We start from the raw sequence: 24,179 nt of genomic DNA, 5'->3' as shown, positions 1-24,179 counted from the left end.
GAATCTGAAGCAGGCTCCAGGCTCTGAGCTGTCAGCACAGAGCCCAGTTCAGATCCTCTGTCCCCTTTCTCTCTGCCCCTCCCCTGCTCTCACTCTCTCTCAAAAAATAAAATAGAGGTGATGATATATCTAAGAAGGCAACTGTAATGATTAAATTGCATATCTAAAATAGGTAACATAAAAGACAGTTAAATCAAAAAGATGCTTGTTGAATAAATGGATGAATAAATGACTGGGTCTATATCAGCCTCATTATTCAATCTTAATGGTATTTAGCATAAATCTGACTTTGCCCCACTGTTCTCAAAGCATGTTATTAATATTTAATGTCTGAAAATGTGTTATAATACCATACAATAAAACACATTTGGTACATCTCATTCTTGAAGCCACCAGTATATTACTTCCTATGTTTTACAGCTCTCAGTAAAAGGGCTATTACCATGGTGGAAAGCAGCACATCATCTGTGCAACACTTCTTACAAGGCAGTCTCCACCCTCTCTAGCAAATACCCTACACTCATTCCAATCTTTATGTGTTTATATGATGTTTTTACCTGCAACAGGTTTTCTTACCAACTATGATGTTTTAAAAACAGCACATTTAAATATGCAAATAGAGAGTTATCAATCTTTCTAAATGTGCCACATGTACTAACCACACAGATACAACTGAAATGAAGTTCCTTAAAAAAAGAGCATCATTTCCTTAAAAGGTAACACCAAATAAAAGTTTTTTAATTAAGGAGAAAATGTAAACTATAAAGTTATTAATAACATATCAATATTGGTTCATTAATTTTAACAAATGTACCTCACTAATGCAAGATGTTAAACAGGGGCAAATACGGTGGTGAGGGGATACATGGGAACTCTCTGTACTTTCTACTCAATTTTTAGGTAGACCTATAATTGGTCTAAAAAATAATGTCAATTAACTTTTATTTACATATATAGGTATGGAAAAATGTGGAAATTCCACAAATAAATTTTAACCTTTCCTGATACCCCCCCCCAAAAATACAGAGAGTGAGAATGAAGAGGTAATGAGGTCTTATACTAAGGGAATTCAGTTCTTAAAGCAACAGAAGGAACTCACTTCGCCTATTTAAATGTACAAGTGTATAGTTACCACTTTGCTAACTACTTCACATGTGCTAATCATACAGACCACACAACTGAACTGACGATGAAGTTCTTTAAAAAACTGAACATTTAATGACTTTTTTTTTAACTTTAGAAGTCACAACAAGTTTTTTTTAATTGGGAGGAAAAGCAAAAATACAAAGAAATATAGGGAAAGGAGTGAGAAGTATGACGTTATACCATGGTATTCGATTAATAAGCAACAAAATGACTCCACTAGCTACATGAGTAACTATTATAACTACAAAGCAATCTCTAATGAGAGCTGATAGTCTCTCTCTAGAATCACCCCATGAGCCAATTTGATGATATATTTTCATTTTAGATGTAACGAAACAAAAAACAATATTCTCCAAACATGACCAGACCAAAGAGGCATCAAAATCTCCTGTTAATATACTGTATTCAAAACAGTTTTTAACCTCAAGCCTTTTTTCTCCAACAAGTCACTGCCAGGGCATTATTTTATGTTTTACAACTCTGTTCCAACAATTTCAAAAACTTAAGACAGCACAGTTTGAAGAAAGGATTCCTAATAGTAACAGCTTTGGAAAGCTCTTAAAATTAGGAGGAAGACAGGGATAACGTTTTTGTTTTATTTTTGCCTAACTAACCACAAATGATTCAGTTAATGTCAGAGTGTCAGTATCTCTGTAACCTACTGTGTATGCCATCAAAAAAAAAAAATGCAAACCACAAAAACCACCTGAAACACATATTTTTGAGGACTAACAACTTATAGAACAGATATTTGCTAACCACATAAAGCAGACAGCAATTGAGTCTATATTTTGGTCTTGACACGAAATTCAAAATACAAAACTTGAGCAAGAAGGAAGTGAGTTTCAAGAACAATATGAAAACCACAGAACACAAATAATGAATGGAACTTGTAATCATATTTTCATACTTCCAAATTTTTGCACACACAGAGGAGTACTTTAAGGCGACTTTAACCTTTCCCCTCCAGTCTGATTTTTGAAAGGAAGATCAAAGAAAAGCAGTTTAAACTCACACGTTCCTTTGGTTATGCAACACAGATTTAGACCTTACACTTCAAAACCCCAGCCATTATTTCAGCACCACCAATCCAAATACCATTCCGAGCTTTGAAGCAGCCCTAATGGTATCTTCCATTTGAAAGTAACACTTTTGTAGTCAAAAGATCTTACTCAGGGTAGATGTTAATGTAAAACCACTCAGACTACACAGACACATATGGCTGGAAGCAGCCTGGAAGGTGTTCAGAAGTCAATGTAACACCATTACAGAGAGTGTCAGCCTAGCAGCTGTCATAAACACTTCATCATCACTCAGTCACACAAACTGGGTTCCCTTTAACTTGTTACTTTATTTTGTGCAGAATACATGTCCAATTGGAAAGAGAGAAAACAGTGCTACAGATAAGCCAATTTTGGATTACAGCCTCTTTCTACTTCTAAAAGACTGAGTTTGGGGGCGCCTGGGTGGCTCAGTTGGTTAGGCAACTGACTTCAGCTCAGGTCATGATCTCATAGATCGTGAGTTCGAGCCCCGCGTCAGGCTCTGTGCTAACAGCTCAGAGCCTGGAGCCTGCTTCAGATTCTGTGTCTCCCCCTCTCTCTACCCCTCTCCTGCTCATGCTCTGTGTCGCTCTGTCTCTCAGTAATAAATAAATGTTAAAAAAAATTTTTTTAAAGACTGAGTTTGTCATATTTGATTGGTATTGTAAATGTATCCTGATACAATCTGTTGGCTGAAGATAGTTTTGCATAGATATCTAACCAAAAAGAAACATTATATTAAATAGAAGCCTAAGATTGTTCTTCTGTAAAATAGATACCTTATGAACTTGTAAGACTGACAAGATGATTTAAAAAATGAATGACAACATCAATGGTAGCAGGAAGCAGAGCAACTACAACTCTCAGATAGTGCAGGTGAAAGTGTATCATGGTTCAACATCTTTGAAAAACCTGTAGGCAATTTCTAATCAAGTTAAATATATGCCTGACCTGTGGCCCAGCAATGCTGTTCCTAAGTACATACTCAAAAATAGAGCACATAAATCTACAATTATGTTCATAGGAGCTATATTCATTATAGAAACATATATGCCCATCCCAAAAGGATAATAGCTAAACAATTGGTATATCTAATCAGTGGGATATAACACAGTAATAAAATCAAAAATCAAAAATACAAACCATGACAACATGCAACAACATGGATGGATCTAAAAAATACACTGAACAAAAAAAGACACAAAGGAGTACATACTGTGTGCCTCTATTTATATGACGTTCAATACAGATCTGTGGTCAGAATAGTTATCATCTCACCTGAGGGGAAGGGAAATATTGGCTGGGGAACTATATAAGTAAGAAAAATGCTCTACATTTTGTTCTCAATGTTACTTTCACTTATTTACATATGGGTACAAACAAACATACACATTTACATAATCACATATACACACAAAGAGTCTTCAAACTACAGACTTGAGGTTTGTACTTTTTAGAGTATGTATGCTATATCTGAATTTTTTTAAGATATCTATCATAAATAAATTATGGTACATCCAGACAATGTAATATTATTTAGTGCTAAAAAGAAATGAGCTATCAAGCCATGAAAAGACTTGGGCGTAACTTAAATGTGTATTACTAAGTGAAAGAAGCCAATCTGAAACAGCTACATGCTGTATGATTCCAACTATATGACATTATGGAAAGGCAAAACTATACAGTAGTCCCCCTTTATCTATGAGCGATACATTCTAAGACCTCCAGTGGATGCCTGAAACTGTGGATAGTAAGAAATCCTATAAATATATTTTCCTATATGTATATACCATGGTGAAGTTTAATTTATAAATTAGGCACAGTAAGAGATTAACAACAACAATGAAATAAGACAATTATAACAATATACTACAAGAGAAGTTATATGAATGTCTCTCTCTCAAAACATAATGTACTGTATTTACTCTCTTTGTGGTGATGTCAGATGATAAAATGCCTACGTGATGAGATGAAGTGAGATGAATGATGCAGGCATGTGACGTAGTATTAGACTACTATTCACCTTATGGCAATACAACAGATGCAGGATCGTTTGCTTCCAGACCACAGCTGACTGTGGGTAACGGAAATCGTGGAAAGCAAAACCACAGATAAAGGGGACTACTGATGTGGAATGTTGATAGTGGGGAGGCTGTGCATTTTAAGGGCTAAATATGAGCTTTAATTTTTTATCTACAAAATGAGAATGACACTAAATAGTGAAACTAAGGGGTGCCTGCCTGGCTTAAATCAAAGATTCTTGTGTGCATCTTGAGTGTGCAATTCTTGATGTCAGGGTTGTGAGTTCAAGCCTGATTGTTGGGTATAGAGAGTACTCAAAAATAAAAAATCTTAAAAAAAAATAGTAAAATTGACAGGATAATAGAGAATAATAGGTGATGCACCTAATATGATGGTGTGATATATTCTGATTATTCAAATTACAGATGCTATTATTTATATTAACATTATGAAATTTCACTAGGCAGCGCAAGTGTCAGAAACTCCCCCAAGCATCTCCTCACTACTCAGTGCTCTGCGGTGCTCCATTCATTCCTCCACTGGAACATGAATTTCACAGGCCAGGGTTTCTCAACTTCAGCCCTACTGACATTTTGGAATGGACAATGCTTTGTTGAGCAAAAATGTCCTAAACATTGTAGGAAGCTTTGCACATCTCTGGCTTTCATCTACTAGATGCCAGTAGCAACTCCCAATCGTGACAATAAAAAATGTCTGCAAACATGGCAAATGTTTCCTTGCGGGCAAAAGCACTCCCATCTGGGAAGCACTGACACAGACTGCAATTATGTAGTGACACCTCACATATGTAGAATGTGATCTGCTCAGGATTCAGGTCTTAGTGATATTTGTATCTCCTAATACGTGGCATAGACCCTAGGCTTCAATGTGGCTAAATGGAAAAAGTATGGTGCTATTAATTAATAAACATAGAGACTTTAGGAAGAAGGGACAGATTGGGAATGGAATGGGATGTAAGCCAATAGCAAACGATTATGAACTTTAGTTTGTATCTTTCTAAAATTGACTCTCTAGCACTCTTAGATGAAAATACTCAGCAAAATATTGAAATCTTAAAATACATTTACTAAACATATACACACATATATACATGTACATGTACACATACATACATAAATGTATATATATAAACATATATACATATATATATATATATATATATATATCCAACTAACTGCCAGACAATGTACTTGGTACCAGATATATAAAGACCATGAAAACATGATCAAAGTAATAAAATCAAAAACACAAACCATGACAACATACAACAACATGGATGAATCTAAAAAATACACTAAACAAAAAAAGACACAAAGGAGTACATACTGTATGCCTCTATAAAGAACTTATCAAACTCAAGACCCAAAAAACAAACAATCCAGTGAAGAAATGAGCAAAAGACATGAATAGACACTTTTCTAAAGAAGATATCCACATGGCTGACAGACATATGGAAAAATGCTCCACATCACTCATCATCAGGGAAATACAAATCAAAACCACCATGAGATACCACCTCACACCTGTCAGAATGGCTTAACATTAACAACTCAGGCAACAACAGATGTTGGTGAGGATGCGGAGAAAGAGGATCTCTTTTGCACTGCTGGTGGCAATGCAAGCTGGTGCAGCCACTCTGGAAAACAGTATGGAGGTTCCTCAAAAAATTAAAAATAGAACTATCCTATGACCCAGCAATTGCACAACTAGGTCTTTATCCAAGGGATACAGGTGTGCTGTTTTGAAGGGACACATGCATCCCAATGTTTTACAGCAGCACTATCAACAATAGCCAAAGTATGGAAAGAGCCCAAGTGTCCATCAACAGAAGAACAGATAAAGAAGAGGTGGTATATCTATACAGTGGAGTACTACTTGGCAATCAAAAAGAATGAAATTTTGCCATTTGCAACTACGTGGATGGAACTAGAACATACTATGCGAAATGAAATTAGTCAGAGAAAGACAAATATCATGTGACTTCACTCATATGCAGAATTTAAGATACAAAACAGATGAACCTAAGGGAAGGAAAGCAAAAATAATATAAAAACAAGGAGGGGGACAAAACATAAGAGACTCTTAAATACAGAGAACAAACTGAGGGTTGCTGGAGGGGCTGTGAGTGGGGGGATGGGCTAAATGGGTAAGGGGCATTAAGGAAGACACTTATTGAGATAAGCACCGGGTGTTATACATAGGGGATGAATCACTGGAATCTACTCCTGAAATCATTATTGCACTATATGCTAACTAACTTGGAAATAATAAATAAATAAATAAATAAATAAATAAATAAATAATTTTAAAATTTTTTAAAGAGTAAAATCATAAAGAAAAGTGAAAATGTCAGAATACCTATAAAGGAGACTATTGGGACAAATGATGAAATCAGAAAATGGATTGTGGATTACATAACAGTATTGTATCAAATGTAAATGTCCTGGTTTTGATAGTGCTATAGTTGTATAAGATAATGTGCCTTATTCTTAGGAATACATACTGAATTATTTATGGAAAAGGGGTACATTATTTCTCCTACTTATTAACCGTTCAGAAAAAAATCTGCACAAATAAAAAAACTGAGAGAAAGATACAGCCAGTGAGGCAAAATGTCCATAACCGGTAAATTTGGATAAATCAAGGAGCTCCTTGTACTAATTATAAAATTTTCTGGAAGTTTAAAATTATTGCAAAATAAAAAGCATCTTTCAAACTCCACAATGAGGTACTAGTACACACCTACCAGAATGGTAAAAATTTTAAAAGCTAACAATACCAAAAACCAATGAGAAATATGGAGCAAATGAAACTCTCATACATTGCTAGTGGGCGTACATATTGGTAAAACTACTTTGGAAAACTCGTTATATGAACTAACGTTAAACATACATATACGCTATAACACGGCAAATCTACTCTAGGTCTATATATCCAAGAGAAATGGATACAGTATATGTCCACCAACAACCATATAAAATAACATTCAGAGCAGTTTTATTTATAATGCTCAAAAACTGGAAACAACCAAAAATGTCTATTGGCTATATAGTGGACTTCTTTAAATGTGTTGTATTCATGATAAAATACTACACAGAAAAAAATAAGAACAGATTACTGCTACACACAAGAACATGAAAGAAATCTCATAGTCATACTGTTAAAAGAGAAAGAAGCCAAACATAAAAGAACACAGGTATCTATGATATTTTTTATGAAGTTCAAAAACAGAAAAACTAATCTCTGGCAGTAGAAGTCAGCATATTGGTTATTTGGAGGTATAGGGAGGACAATATTAACAGGGAAGTGGAATTCTTCAGAGTTGCTGCAAATGTTCTATATCTTATTCTGAGTGATCTACAGAAGGTTATATACATATAAAACAATTCAGTCTGCACACTTAAGACCTGTGTACTTTACTGTATTTAATATATTCAATAAAATTTAAAACAAGAGGATTTACAACAAAAGAAAAAATTGCGTTCCACACACTCATAAGTCTGTGTCCAAAGAATACTTTCTGCTTTAGAACAGAAAAACATCAAAAATATTTCAAACAAGATTCCAATTTGTGGTAATAAATTTCAAACTCAAAGTAGAGTGCATATATTAAATCAACAAAAGTAACATAAAGCCACTATTAAAACACAAGGAAAAATTAAACTTCAGATGTAAGACTTTTTCTAAAGTGACACTGTAAGAAACACTCTAAGCAAAAGTATTTTTCTCTATTAATACAGGTGGATTCTAGAAGTTGTTGTAACATCATTCTTCATTTTTGCTTCCATTCATTCCAGGACAATCAATGCTATTCTATTGCAGATGACTAAAGAGCCATCCTTTACTTCTCTTCCCAGTAAACAAGAGACTAGACCAAACAAAATAAGGACCTATTTTCAATGAACACAATTTTTTGATTCAGGTCCATATTCAAACTTCCTCTGTTTGCCAGATACCCAAATCATAGACTGTATATTGCTCCCAAGTGAAACTCATAAAAATTGTTCCTGGCTAGCAATCGTGACATGGCAAGGTCTACTGGCACCCAACTTCTAATAAATAAAAGATTAATTGGTATTTACCGCAAATATGCCCTTGCATGTTTCTCTAAAGCTTTAGTGTAAAAGCTACATACACTAAAAGCTAGGGGAAATATTTCCTTTCAAGGGAACAGCTGCACTTTTCTTACCGCAATGTGTTAGTGACACCTAGTGTCACATCTTTGAAGTACATTCAAAGCTCCAAGAAGGCACTCCACATGAACCTTAGGTTCAGTAAGTTAACATTTGGAGTGCTTTCTTGGAGCTGGAGGGGAGGTAGGGGGTGGGGGATTTAGGCTAAAAGAGTGATTAAGGAGGTATTAAGGTGATTAAGGGTATTAAGGAGGGCACTTGTTGTGATGAGCACTGGGTGTAATATGTAAGTGAAAAATCACTAAACTCTACTCCTGAAACTATTATACTGTGTGTTAATTAACTAGAATTTAAATAAAAACATGAAACATTAAAAAAAACCTTTGGAAAAAAAAAAGAAAGAAAAAATACCGTTTCGTGCAATGCAACCGTCATCTTCTAGGTACTGTAATGAATATATTTTCAAGATTTTTTAAGATACTAAGAATTTCAGGGGCACCTAGGTGGCTCAGTAAGTAGGTTAAGCGTCCAACTTCAGCTCAGGTCATGATCTTGTGGTTTGAGTTCAAGCCCTGCATCAGGCTCTGTGCTGACAGTTCAGAGCCTGGAGCCTGCTTCAGATTCTTTGTCTCTGCCCCTCCCCCTCCCTCCCTCTCTCTGTCTCTCTCGCTCAAAAATAAACATTAAAAAAAAATTTTTTAAGACATTAAGAATTTCAAAAGAGAATGATAAAACTAAGTAGCCACTTAAACAGACACCAGAAAAAGCACCTGACTGGCTTGGTCAGTGGAGCATGCGACTGTTGATCTCAGGGTTCGAGCCCCACGTTGGGTGTGAAGGTTACTTAAAAATAAAATCTTGGGGTGCCTGGGTGGCTCAGTCAGTTGAATGTCCGACTTAGGCTCAGGTCATGATCTCACAGTTCATGAGTTTGAGCCCCACATCGGGCTCTGTGCTGACAGCTCAGAGCCTGGAGCCTGCTTTGGATTCTGCGTCTCTGTCTCTCTCTGCTCCCCCCACCCCCATTCACACACACACACACACACACACACACACACACACACACACTGTCTCTCTCTCTCTCTCAAAAATAAATAAACATTAAAAACATTAAAAAATAAAATCTTAAGGGGCAGTTGGGTGGCTCAGTGAGTTGAACATCTGACTCTTGATTTCAGCTCAGGTCATGATCCCAGGGTTGTAGGATCGAGCCCCATGTCGGGCTCTATGCTGAGCATGGAGCCTGTTTAGGATTCTCTCTCTCTCTCTCTCTCGCTCTCTCTCTCTCTCTCTCTCTCTCCCCCCTCTGTCTTTCCCCTTTCTCTCTCTCTCTCTCTCTCTCTCTCTCTCTCTCTCTCTCTCAAATTAAAAATAATGGCTAGGGGCGCCTGGGTGGCTCAGTCGGTTGAGCGGCCGACTTCGGCTCAGGTCATGATCTCGCGGTCCGTGAGTTCAAGCCCCGCGTCGGGCTCTGTGCTGACAGCTCAGAGCCTGGAGCCTGTTTCAGATTCTGTGTCTCCCTCTCTCTGACCCTCCCCCGTTCATGCTCTGTCTCTCTCTGTCTCAAAAATAAATAAACGTTAAAAAAAAAATAAAAAAAAAATAAAGGCAAGAAAACAGACACTCAGATCAATGGAACAGAATAGAAAACCCAGAAATGGACCCACAAATGTATGGCCAACTAATCTTTGACAAAGCAGGAAAGAATATCCAATGGAATAAACACAGTCTCTTCAGCAAGTGGTACTGGGAATACTGGACAGCGATGTGCAGAAAAATGAACCTGGACCACTTTCTTACACCATACACAAAAAGAAACTCAAAATGGATGAAAGACCTCAATGTAAGACAGGAAGCCATCAAAATCCTCAAGAAGAAATCAGGCAAAACCTCTTTGATCTTGGCCACAGCAACTTCTTACTCAACACGTCTCCAGAGGCAAGGGAAACAAAAGCAAAAATGAACCACTGGGACCTCATCAAAATAAAAAGCTTCTGCACAGTGAAGGAAACAATCAGCAAAACTAAAACTGAAACTAAAAACTAAAAGGCAACTGACAGAATGGGAGAAGATATTTGCAAATGACATATCAGAAAAAGGTTAGTATCCAAAATCTATAAAGAACTTATCAAACTCAACACCCAAAAAACAAACAATCCAGTGAAGAAATGGGTAAAAGACATGAACAGACACTTCTCCAAAGAAGACATCCAGATGGCCAACCGACACATGAAAAAATGCTCCACATCACTCATCATCAGGGAAATACAAATCAAAACCACCATGAGATACCACCTCACACCTGTCAGAATGGCTAACATTAACAACTCAGGCAACAACAGATGTTGGCAAGGATGTGGGTGCATGTGTCGCTTCGAAACAGCATACTTGTATCCCTTGGAAAAATACCTGGTAGTGCAATTGCTGGGTTGTAGGGTAGTTTTATTTTTAATTTTTGGAGGAACCTCCATACTAGTTGTGAGATGGTGATGAGGATGCAGAGAAAGAGGATCTCTTTTGCATTGTTGGTGGGAATGCAAACTGGTGCAGCCACTCTCGAAAACAGTATGGAGGTTCCTTTAAAAATTAAAAATAGAACTTCCCTACAACTCAGCAATCGCACAACTAGGTCTTTATCCAAGGGATACAGGTAGGCTGTTTTGAAGAGACACATGCATCCCAATGTTTACAGCAGCACCATCAACAATAGCCAAAGTATGGAAAGAGCCCAAATGTCCAACGATGGATGAATGGATAAAGAAAATGTGGTACATGTATACAATGGAGTATTACTCGGCAATCAAAAAGAATGAAATCTTGCCATTTGCAACTAAATGGATGGAACTAGAGGGTATTATGCTAAGCGAAATTAGTCAGAGAAAGACAAGTATCATACGATTTCACTCATATGAGGACTTTAAGACACAGTACAGATGAACACAAGGGAAGGGAAGCAAAAATAATATAAAAATAAGGAGGGGGACAAAACATAGGAGACTCTTAAATATGGAGAACAAACAGAGGGTTACTGGAGGGGTTGTGGGAGGAGGGATGGGCTAAATGGATAAGGGGCATTAAGGAATCTACTCCTGAAATCATTGTTGCAGTATATGCTAACTTGGATGTAAATTTAAAAAATAAATTAAATTAAATTAATTAAATTAAATTAAATTAAATTAAATTAAAAACTAAACTAAGGGGCTCCTGGGTGGCTTAGTTGTTTAAGTGTCCAACTTTGGCTTGGGTCATGATCTCAAGGTTTGTGAGTTCAAGCCCCACATCAGGCTCTGTGCTGACAGCTCAGAGCCTGGAGCCTGCTTCAAATTTTGTGCCTCCCTCTGCCTCTGCCCCTCTCCTGCTCATGCTGTGTGTCTGTCTGTCTGTCTGTCTCTCTCTCTCTCTCTCTCTCTCTCTCTGTCTCAAAAATAAAGACTTTTTTTTAATTTAATAAAAAATAAAAATAAAATAATTAAAATTAAAATTAAATTAAATCTTTAAATAAATAAAAAAAGAGACAACATAAAAAGTAGGGAAAACTATCAGGACTTTTATAATGGTATATCTTGGGTTTCTTATCCACTGAAAATTTTAAGTGAGAACTCTATTACTTACACTATGCAATACAATTTTTGCCTCATATAAATTTTTAACATAATGTAAGTATAAGTCTAATAATAAATTCTACTTCTTCTAAAACTAGCCATCTTACATACCAGGTAGCACCAGCCCCAGGTCAATACCTTGGGAACATCTTTGACTCTTTCTTCTCCTCTTAATGTCTTATCAGATACCACAAAAACAAACTTTGTTCAAGGTTCTCAACCTCACATTGGACAATGTTGAAACTGATTCCTAAGTAGCCTTATAACCTCTTCTTTTCTCCCTATTCTCTATTCATCCCACTGTCACTGCAAAATAAATCTTTATTAAGTATGGATTTTGCAATGTATCTCTGTTACTCAAGGATTTTTAATGAGTTCACACTGGCTGAAAGATTTAATAAATCCAAGTTCTCATCCTGCAGTTCAGATTTCTTCCCTGAAACTTCTATATCTCATCCCATGTCCAGAGTGCATATAACCACTAAAATGGATGTTAACAATCATAGAAGTGAGAGTTGTCTGTGTTAAATAAAATAACATGACTACACAATGTCTAAAACATAGACACTATCATAAACAACTCCTCCTCCACCTGGATGCCCTGTTGATAGTATTTGTCAAACCATGTTATAAATGCCCAATTATTTAATTTCCATTCTGGCACAAACAGATACTTCTGTAAATGGCAAACACATATTTAGATGATGTGCAACTAGCAAACTGTTATGGATGTCTAAAAGCTTACTCTCATTTTCTGTACTTATTTTGTTGCATACAGTAACAAATACTTCACTATTACCAGTTCGTGGACCTGCACTACCAGTTCATCCTCCACTAACTGAAAACTGAACTCACTATCTTTCCACCCATATTTGCTCTTTATCATACCTTTACTATTTTGTAAGAGGCATCGCTGTCTACATCTGTTCAAAATCCTCAAATGACTTCCACAACTCATTTTTTTAGTGGGCAAAAAAAATCCTAAAAGATATTCCTAAAAGATACTCAAATGGTCAACAATATATGAAAAAGTAGTCCAACATTATTAGTCCACAAGGTGCCACCCATAAGAATGGCTAAAATTAAAAAGATGGACAACACCAAATGTTGATGAGGTTAATGGAACAACTCCTACATGGCTGGGGGAAATATAAGATGGTACAAAAAGGTTTGGAGTCTGTTATAAAACTGACCACATTCCTACCCTATGAAGCTGCAATTCCACTTGTAGGCATTTACCTAAGAGAAATGAACACACACTTAACAAAAAGACTTACAGAAGATCTTCACAGTAGCTTTAGTCCGAAAAGGCAAAAGCTACAAATAGCCCTGCTATCCATCACTAAAAGAAGGGATAAACTATGGTATATTCATAAGTTAGGAGTATTATTTGGCAATAAAAAGGAATAAACATCATGGGTGAATCTCATAAACATGCTGAATGAAGGAAGCCTTCCACACAAAAAAAGAAAAAGTGCATATAGTATAATAGCACAGGAAGTTATAAAACAGGCAACACTAATCTATAGTGAGGGAAAAAATGAGAACAGTGGTTGCTTCTGAATGGGATGGAAAAAAATTAACTAGGAATAGACATGAAGGAAATTTCTTCAGTGATAAACATGTTCTGTATCTTGACAGAGATCTGGGTTACCTAGGTGTATGCATTTATCAAAGCTCAATAACTTGACATATTAAGAATTGTGTATTTAATGGTTGTAGAGTTTATCCAACAAAAATTAATCAAATATTGAACTCTAATTAATGATAGCACGAAAAAATAGGGTAAAGTATACTGAAGTTTACAATTTATTTTGAAATGCATTGAAAAGATGGATATGAAATAAAGGAAGTATAGTAAAATTTTAATGGTTCAAATCTAGGTGTAGATATACATGCTTTCACCATAAAATTGTCACAACTTTGCTCTACATTTGAAATCTGTGAAGTCTGTAGTTGACAAAGCTCTAGCCCACGACCACTTCTCAGGCATCATCTCCAAGCATTCTTCACCTTGCCCACCCACCTCCAGCTAAAATGCCTCCTTGCTGTTCTTGAACACAGGAAACAAAGTCCTACCACAGAGTACTGGCTTTGAATGTTCCTCCTTCACATACCCATAAGGATCACTCTTCCACACTTTTGCTCAAAAGATCTTTGAGAGAGACTTCCCCAGGCCACCCTGTATAATACAGCAACCCACAGCAACATCAACCACCCCATCCTAACACTTACCATCATCTAGTATGCTAGATGTTTGTTTATTATCATCTTCCTCCCTACCACACGAAGAATGATTTTGTTTTGTTCATTGCTGTTTTCCCAGCACCTTGAACAGGGTCTGGCTTATAAACAAAAATCAATAAATCTTTGCTGAGTAAGTGAATTAATAAATGAATGGGGTAAGTACAAATGGCTTTACGAGAATGCAATCTGGAAAATCTATCAAGAGCCTTGGTGTATCTACTTTCATTGATCTCTCCAAATTACATGATCATAAAGATATTTGTCTCAATATTCTTTAAGAAGACAAAAACTTAAAAAATCTAAATCAATGTCCAACCATACAGGAAAGAACATTTCCACCTCAGAGCCACAGACTTTACTGTTTGCTGTTTCAAGCTTTCCCTGGCTAAATCCTAACTTCTAGGCCACTTTCTTACTATAATCTCTTATTCTTTTCCTTGAATTTCAATTTAAGTTGTATATTAATTGATTTTTATTTAAATTCACCTCCCCTACTAGCTCCATTAGAGCAAACACCATGTCTGTTTTGTTCAAAATACATTATTTTATCCCAGGCCTGTGCTGAATAAATGAACACCTTTTAAGTCCTCATAGTTCACAGCACGAAATCACTCTATGTATAAGAAAAGAAAAATAACGAATGTAAGTATGATGTATTAAAATAACTGAAATATATACTGAGATAAGAGCTAATAGAATTAAAAGAGTCATGAAAGGAAAAGTATAGAGCTGCTTTTTTTAAAACAAATCTCATAAAACTATTTGGCTTTTAGTCCATGTACAACCTTTATTTATTTATTTATTTTTTTAATTAAGAATTTTAAGCACAAGAACCTGTATTTATGTTACCAAAAAGAGGCAAAGAGATTGTTAGGCATGAATGGGAAAAGGGCCTGTTTATCCAAAACATCAACAAATAATCATTCTTTCTTACATCAGATGTGTTGAAAAAAGAAGGGCCTGACAGCTTGGGAAAGCCAGTGTTTTCCTACAGCCACCCTGTAAACAAAGTGGTGGGGACTAGGCAGTCGAGAAACTACTTCTGGGCAGTTCTGCTTCTGAGCTAACTCCACTTAACTGTCTGTCAAGGCACTATTTAAGCCTTGTTCAAATGTGTGCAATTTGTAAACAATTTTTTAAATGTTTACCCAGGATATGTTTATTTTCTTCATCTGAGACTCACAGGTTATATAAAATCAACACGAGGGAACCCTGCTCACAAACTTGAAGCAAAAACTGAGCTATGGTTTGGACAGGGATTGACTTTCTGCCCACTCACACTTACTCAAAAGCAAATATGATTTATGGTCTGCAAAGACCCCTAAGAGCTGGGATTATTCCTGGGTTGACCAACATAAAGCTCCCCACTGTCTAGCACATGGAAACACTTAAGTGATTACTGAATAACTGACTAGTGATAAACAAGTTTTGGAAGGGGTTAGTTAGTAATGGGTAACAGTCATGATACTCTATAAAAGATGAATATTTGAAGCCATATCATAACCTTTCACAATGAACACTGGTGTACTTGCATGGCATATCTTTTGCTATCATATTTGGAGAGTAATGAAGTACAGCTCTGAGATCATACGCTTTGAAGACGAAGTCAGATAGAACTGGGTTTGAATTCTAATCCCGCCTCTTACACGTAGTGTGATGTTAACACCTATAAATACGACAACTTCTACCTCACAGTATACAACAGATGAGATCATGTGTATATAAAATGCTTTGGACATAGTAAGAGCACAATCAATGCAACAGAAGGAGCCTATTTTCCCAAAATGCCTCCTAATTCATGAAATAGTTCTCACAGAGCTATAATACTACAAGAGTAAACAACCAGCTAATGAATATTCCATGAAGAAAAGATTATTCAAGTATCTCAAAATACAATCTGGGCATAAGAACTATTTTAAAGAAGTAATTTAAATTAGTCAGAAAACTTTTAAAGTTACTCACAGCTAAACACAAGTTAACTTTAAAACTATTAAAAGTGATACCTCTAATTATAACCGAAACAACTGGGTAGCCTGAGTACCACCAAAGGAATGTGCTCAATCCAGTCAACACCCCTAATCACACAGACTCAACCTTCTTGTTAAAGCTCTAGTTTCCCCTCTGCCTTCAAGTCTGTCAACAGACAGCATAAGGGTTTAAAATGTTGTATCTATTAATAAGAAAAAGTTACACTTACAAAATCTTTTCCTCTGATCACAACCTAGAAATATTTCTCTTGGTAGGGGGAAAAAAAACAAAAAAACACTGCCTAATTTTAAGTCCTTTGTCTTTGTCATGATACTTAAATCACAAACAACATTGTAGACCCATGAAAAAACATCAACTACACATCCAAAAAAGGCAAAAGAAAGAGGACACTCATTATATGACATATCAGCAGGATTCTTCTACCTCTGAAAAAAAAAAAAAAGCCAATCTTTAAAAACAAGAAATATAAAACCCCAAACCCTAAATAATAATACCATACATAATTAAATATATGATTAGATGAAAGACTGAAGTTCATGATTTATCAAAGAATAATTTTTTACTAAAAATGTTAAAGAATTATGAAGTCCAATGTGATCATTACTTAATAATCCTTATGCCACTGAAGCCAAATTCTGTACTCAAGAACATCTCAAATTCCTTTAAATTTGACATAATAAACTTTGTTTTCCTATAAATCTTTTAAGAATTGGTATTACCCAATGGAACCAAAAAGAGGGGGCAAAAATTTTAGCAGAAACACACACATACAACAATTTGGTGAATGAATTTATTAAAGGTATAAGTTAAAAGTCTCTGTATTGACCCTGAGCCTCCAACTGCAAAAGAACCACACAACAGAAGTTCCCCTTCCCCCTATCATCTACTGGAGAGATACGATATTTAGGCCATGCCAGAATGTAAGTACAAGCCAAATTATGCAATCTTTACTACAGTTCACTCAGCTATGATCCTACCTAGCCTCTTCCTCTTTTAGGACATTTTATTTTTCGTCATCCCAAAGAGGAACATGTAAGATTTAACAGGCAAACGGGGACCAATATTAGGCAATTTTAAACATTTATCAAAATTTAGATTTATCTCATACAGATACACAGACATAAAATAACCTCTGTTCAAATTCACATATTATATCATTATGGCTAAGAGTAGGGAAAAGACATTCAAGTTTTTTCAATATAGGAAATAAATGACATAAATTAAAGAAAATCCAAACAATGGAATTATACACAGCTATAACCTTCAAAGAAGAAGCTCTCTTAATATTGACATTAAGAGTAAAACACAGGGGCGCCTGAGTGGCTCAGTCGGTTAAGCGTCCGACTTTGGCTCAGGTCATGATCTCACAGTTCGTGGGTTCAAGCCCCACGTCCGGCTCTGTGCTGACAGTTCAGAGCCTGGAGCCTGCTTTGGCTTCTGTGTCTCCCTTTCTCTCTGCCCCTCCCCTGCTGACACTCTGTCTCTCTCTCTCTCAGAAATAAATAAACATTAAAAAAAATTTTTTTAATTAAAAGAAAAAGTAAAACACAGCAAGGTATAGACTAAGTTGCATAATATGCTACCATCTTTTAGAGAGGGCAGGGTGGCAGAAACAGATTTATTTATGTTATCATTTGCATAAAATACAGCCATAAGGATACATAAGAAACTAGAAATCCTAGTTGCCTCGAGGGGAAATGGGGGACAAGGGTAGAAAGGAGGTTTTTTAACCCTTTGTAACTTGAATTTTGTACCACATAAATGTTTTAACTGATTCAAAACATTGATTTTTAATGACTGCTAATTTAAAAAAGAAAAGAGGGGTGCCTGGATGGCTCAGTCAGTTAAGCATCTGACTTCAGCCCAGGTCATGATCTCAGGGTTCATGAGTTCGAGTCCCACATCAGGTGAGCTCGAGTCCCACTTCGGGTGAGCCCCACTTCTCTCTCTCTCTGCCCCTCGTGGAATTCTCTCTCCCTCTCTATCCCCTCCCTTGCTCATCTGCACCCTCTCACTCTCTCAAAAAAAATTTTTGATTAATTAATTAATTAATTTAAAAAGAAAAAAGAAAAGAAAAAGCCTTCTGCAAGCTTTTTTACCATTCTGGAAAATAGAAGGGAAATAATAATAATAATAATAACTACTTAATAGAGTTAATGAGACCTTACAGAAAGTTATCACCAGATTTCACATCAGCTAGCATGGTGGAAAGTATTATATTTTAGGGATTCAACCTTCTTCATACTTACCGGGATGCTCCAGACTTGCATTCCATCACTGTAGCCGATCATAATCAGCAGAGGCGGCTCATTCCCAGTGCTGTGTATTTCATGAAATTCCAGATTTCTTGATGTATCTGCATTAGAATTAAGTCACAAAGAAGCAAATTAAAAAGTAAACAACTACTCTTCTTTAATATTATTAGTGTAACAGTTGTTTAAATTGTTTTTCAATGATGTATCACTAAATTCTATTCCTGAAAACATTATTACACTATATAATCCAAGTTAACTAGCTTGGGTTTAAATTTTAAAAAAAGAAAAATAAATAAACAAACATTTTTTTCAATAAAAAGTATTTGGAAGACATCATTTAAAAGAAAGTGAACAGGGATCGGAAGCTGAAATTAGAAAACTAGTATTTTTTTTTTAACAGTACTTATAATTATCTGCACAAGTAAGGTTTTAAAAACCAAAGTCTCATTAGAGAACTTGGGAATATTAATACCAGGAACAAAACCATCTATCTGTAAGTGATACATGAAAATAAAAAATTTTACTAAAATTAATTAAATATAAATATGAAGTGTAAACTGCTAGAATTTCTAATATTTGTAAATTTAACAGTGGAAGACAAGTTATATTCCTTCATGTATAGTAAGTGAATCCTGATATACCTGAACACCAGGCATAGAGTCCACTACAAGAGAATTATACGTACTTGTGTAATCAACTTCCAATTCACATCAATGAATATTAAACATCTGTTATAAAATCAATATGACAAAAGATATCCTTCCTGAACAAAACTATTGCACCTCACAAAACACTAATTCAAGCATTCTATTCTTAAATCACAACCTTATCTTCCAGCAAGTTTGCTCAACCACTTCCATTATGATCCATTCTCTGACTTCATTAGGCCCTCAGGTCCACTGACACCCCTAACTTCTCTCTATTCTATAGATCATCTTATATTGACTCTCTTTCCATCTTACACTCTTGGATCAATTATCTCAGTAACTTCTGTCAATAATCTACAGTCTCAAATCATTTTTTGTGGAATCTCTGCATGGTGCCCAACTCACAAAATCTCAATCCTAGATGAATCCAACTATCCATTATCTTAGTACATTCTATGGCAATCCAGCACCGCTATAGAAATATCACACAAAATATCACCTAGGGGCACCTAGGTGGCTCAGTCAGTTAAGCATCTAACTTTGCCTCAGGTCATAAGCTCACAGTTCATGAGTTCAACCCTCACATCAGGCTCTCTACTGTCAGCACAAAGCCCAGTTCGGATACTCTGTCCCCCTCTCTCTCTTCTCTTCTGCTCTCACACACATGCCCACACATGCTCACTTTCTCTCTCTCTCAAAAATAAAAAAAAAAAGTTTTTAATCTTTAAAAAAAAGAAATATTACACAATCCTACTACATTATCTATTACATTAAAATGAAGAATTTCAATTAATCATGAGCCACCCTTACCAGAAAAGTGAAAAGGCAAGCCACAGCAGGGGAAAAGAGACTTGTAACAAATATAACCCCACAAGGACATATCTCATACACATAACAATTAAAAATCAATATGAAAAAATCATTAGAAAAACAGGCTGGAGATGTGAAAAAACACTTCAAAAAAAGGATATTCAAATAAATCCATCATCAATAAATATGAAAAGTAGCTCAATCGCATTTGTAATTAAGGAAGTGTTGATTAAAACCACAATGACAAAGGGCCCCTGGGTGGCTCAGTCGGTTAAGCACCCAAACTTCAGCTCAGGTCATGATCTTACAGATCTCATGGTTCATGAGTTTGGGCCCCACATCGGGCTCTGTCCTGACAGCGCAGAGCCTGGAGCCTGCTTCAGATTCTGCATCTCCCTCTCTCTCTGCCCCTCCCCTGCCCTCTCTCTCAAAAAAATAAACAAACATTAAAAAAAAATTTTTTTAAACCACAATGACAAAACCAAGGGGCAGGATGTGGAATAAAGTAATTGTTTATTTACTGCCAGTGAATGTAAAACAGTACAATCGCTTTGGAAAACAGTTTGACAATATATTCTCAAATTGAAGATACCATGCCCTTTGACCAAGTAGTTCTACTCCAGATATACACTCATTTGAAGCCAAGAGACAAGCACAGGAATATCCATAGCAGCATTAACTTTAAAAATTTTTTTCAAGCCTATTTATTTTTTTCTTAGTAATCTCTACACCCAACGTGGGGCTTGAACTCACAACCCCTAGATCAAGAGTCACACACTCTACCGACCGAGCCAGCCAGGCACCTCCATAGCAACAGTGTTTGTAAAGAGCCAACAGCTGGAATCAATCCGAATGCCCATCAAAACAAAAGTGGAAAAGCACAGTGGGTATATTGCAACAATGGAATAGTACTGAACCACTGCCATACATCATAACATGGATGAACGTACAAACATAATAAGCAAAAGAAGCCAGATATAAAAAAAACTATATAGTAAATAATTTTATTTATGTGAAATTCAAAATCACTAGGCAATTAGGTAGCGATATTCTATTTCTTACCCTAGGTGATTGTTACACAGGTGGTTTTGTAAAAATTTGTTCACTGAGCCATACTTTTGTATTATTTACCATGATATATTTGCACAATAAATAAGGTTTTAAAAAATTATAAATTGAAACAATATCCCTCTTCCTTTATTTGACTTCATTACTCTCCTCTCCTTCTAGAAGCTAAATTCCTTGATTATTTGCCACTGTCATCTATTCTGCATTTCTTTCACCCCAAATCCATTTCAAAACGTTTTCTGTTCTCACTGATAATCAATATAATCTCAGCAATAATCTCCAAGTTGTTGAATGCAATATGTGTTTTTTAAGCCCATCTTTTCAGACTATTTAGCAGCTATAATCAATGCTCATCAGTTTCTCCTTAAAATATTTTCCTTTGGTTTTCCATGTACAACCTTCTCCTAGTTTTCCTCCTATTGCTGTAATCATTCCTTCACCATTTCCTCCACTGGCTCAACCCTTTCCACCTATTCTTTAAATATTGAAGCTGTCCAAAGCTAATTCCTAAACACTCTTTTCTTCTCACAATATACCCTCTCAAGTGGTCTCATTCCATCCACTAATTCCATTAGTGTATGCAAGTGACTTCCTCAACATAGGTTTTTGGACGTCTCAGTAGAAAATCAAATTCTACTCAAAGATGATTTTCCGGGCACCTCGGTGGCTCAGTTGGTTAAGACTCTCACTTCGGCTCAGGTCACTGTCTCGTGGTTCATGGGTTTGAGCCCTGCATCAGGCTGTGGGCTGACAGCTCAGAGCCTGGAGCCTGCTTTGGATTCTGTGTCTCCCTCTCCTCCTCTCACACACATACTCTCTCTCTCTCTCTCTCTCAAAAATAAACATTAAAAAAAAAAAGAAAGATAATGATTTTGTCGCAAACCTGATCTTCCTCCAAGGTTCACAATTTTGGTGAATAGCATGATTATCTAGCCAGTTGGCAAAGTCAGGAATCACCTTCTTCCTTCTCTCTTGCAATAAATCTACCACCAATCTATCACCTGTGTCTTCCTAAACAGCTCTTCTTCTTACACCAACATCAACTCCAAAAGCATAAAATGGCTTCCTGCATCCACCATTGCCCATAAACTCCATACAACAGGTGCTTTTTTAAAAAATACAAATAATGACATACTTCTTCACCTCCATCCACTATATTAGTTATGCCCCATTGCTCAACTATAAAGATCAAAATGTTTAACAAAGCTTATAATTAGTCATTTTTTTTACTTTCTTTTGACACAAATTCACTGGCACAAAGTTAACAGCACATGGTTCTATGTCTAGGAAAATGCAGAATTACAAACTTATTTTCCAAGGGCATAATTCTCTTTATATCTAACATCAATATGGTCTTTCATAGTTTTCGATGTGCTCTGATACCTAGATCATGTAATCTGACACACAACAATCCTGTTTTATACAAAGAGCAGGAGCCAATTTCATTTTGACAAATTAGGTATAATTTACTCAAAACTGAAGAAATCCCTCAGGATTTTTTTTTTTTTTTGAGAGATATTACATGTGAGCACAGGAGAAGGGCAGAGGGCGGGGGAAGGAGGAGGGGGAGAGAGAGAGAGAGATTTTGAGAGAATCTTAAGTCTCACACCTAGCACAGAACCCAACTTGGGGCTCAATCTCATGACCATGAAATCATGACCTAAGCCAAAATCAAGAGTCAGACACTTCACCAATTTATCCACCCAGGTGCCCCAAGAAATCTCCAGATTCTTGATACGCAATCCAGGTATCTTTCTAATACAGCTACCATCTTGATCACAGATTATTATTTTTAGAAGGGCTCAAATGCCACATATAAAACCCTGAGGTCATTATATGAACAAAATCTCCTTTCTCTTATTTTAGATTCTGCTTAGTCACTTGCACTACTTTTCTTTCTCTGGATGGTGGTACAGAAGACTTCATTACTCTTGAATGAAACTCCTAATTTTATAAAAATTGTATGCATCCTTATTCTTTGACTTTCCTTTATATCCTCTATTATACCATCACTGGTTATTCTACCCATAGCTGCTCTTTATCTTCTTTTCTGGTTTCTTTTTTATTCCACCCATAAATATGGATTTTACAGTCTCTCCTTTAGAGATATGTAGCATTCTTTTGTGGTTTTAGACAACTACAATGTTCTCCTTTCATTCACCCATCTTCCAAAACCTTGTCCAGTCTTATAAGTGAACTTCATACTGCACTCCGTACACTCTCCCTCCTTAGAAAAATGTTTGCAATTGGTGGAGGAGGCAGGGGCTGGGTTTTTGACTCACCTAGAAAATCTAGGTGTAAAGTGAAATTAGATCTTTCTCCCAAACCAGCTGCTTCTGTATTCCACATTGTACTAATAGCAGCAACACACTGCCAATACCCAGCTAGGTACACCTGGTGGGTGGCTTAGTCGGTTGAGTGTCCAACTCGATTTTGGCTCAGGTCATGATCCCAGACTCATGATCCACAGTCAGCATGGAGCCTGCTTAAGATTCTCTCTCTCTCTCTCTCTCTCTCTCTCTCTCTCTCTCTCTCTCTCTCTTCCTCTGACCCTCTCCCCCACTCACACTCTCTCTAAAATAAAAATAAAATAAACTGCCAATACCCAGTCTAAAAACTGAGACGTCATTTTTAGTAGATGCTAGTAGATGAATGAGAAGTAAGTCAGAAAAGAATGTTTCAGCCAAAAGGCCCCCTGTACAAAGATTCTGAGGAATGAAAAGTTCTGTGCCATTAATGACCTGAAAGCAAAGTGGGGTTGAAATATAGCTTTTGAGGGGACATAGATGGGAAAAGGAATAAGAGTTTGAAGCACTTGTGAGACATCTAAGTGAAAGGTCTAGGAGACAGCTGAAATGTGGACCCAAGCACACTAGAGCAACAGAGACTTACAGCAGCTATTATCTTTGTATGCTTCACACACTTCTTACTCTAAACCTCCCCCCTTACCTGGTAATTGACCTCACTCCCCACTAAGCATAGGAACAGGCACACAGCCAGTTGAGCCAATTCTATACTACATCCTTGGCCATTGCAACTATACCAGTAACTGGAAGGTAATCTTCCTGGATCAACGAAAGAATACTTTGTCCTCCTTGATCATATAGCATAATCATAAAGGTATGATCAGAGAGCTCTGAGTAATCACTGCTCCATCCTCGTTAGAGAAGTCAAAGAAGAGAAGCAAGCATTCATA

At 36.4% G+C, this 24,179-nt stretch overlaps 1 protein-coding gene across 10 annotated transcripts in view; it reads right to left on the bottom strand.

Moving 5' to 3' along the window:
• BCAS3 (BCAS3 microtubule associated cell migration factor) overlaps positions 1 to 24,179 on the bottom strand; it is a 619,432-nt gene that overhangs the window by 573,121 nt on the left and 22,132 nt on the right. For all 10 annotated transcript variants that reach the window (XM_030295988.1, XM_030295991.1, XM_030295990.1 and 7 more), the window contains one exon: positions 18,453 to 18,559. In XM_030295988.1, coding sequence (XP_030151848.1) covers positions 18,453 to 18,559 — 107 coding nt within the window. The remainder of the gene's footprint in view (positions 1 to 18,452; positions 18,560 to 24,179) is intronic.

The sequence above is a fragment of the Lynx canadensis genome, chromosome E1 (assembly GCF_007474595.2).
Source record: "Lynx canadensis isolate LIC74 chromosome E1, mLynCan4.pri.v2, whole genome shotgun sequence".
Lineage (NCBI taxonomy): Eukaryota > Metazoa > Chordata > Mammalia > Carnivora > Felidae > Lynx > Lynx canadensis.
Note: the sequence above shows the minus strand (reverse complement) of the source record. Positions and strands in the feature narration are given on the sequence as shown.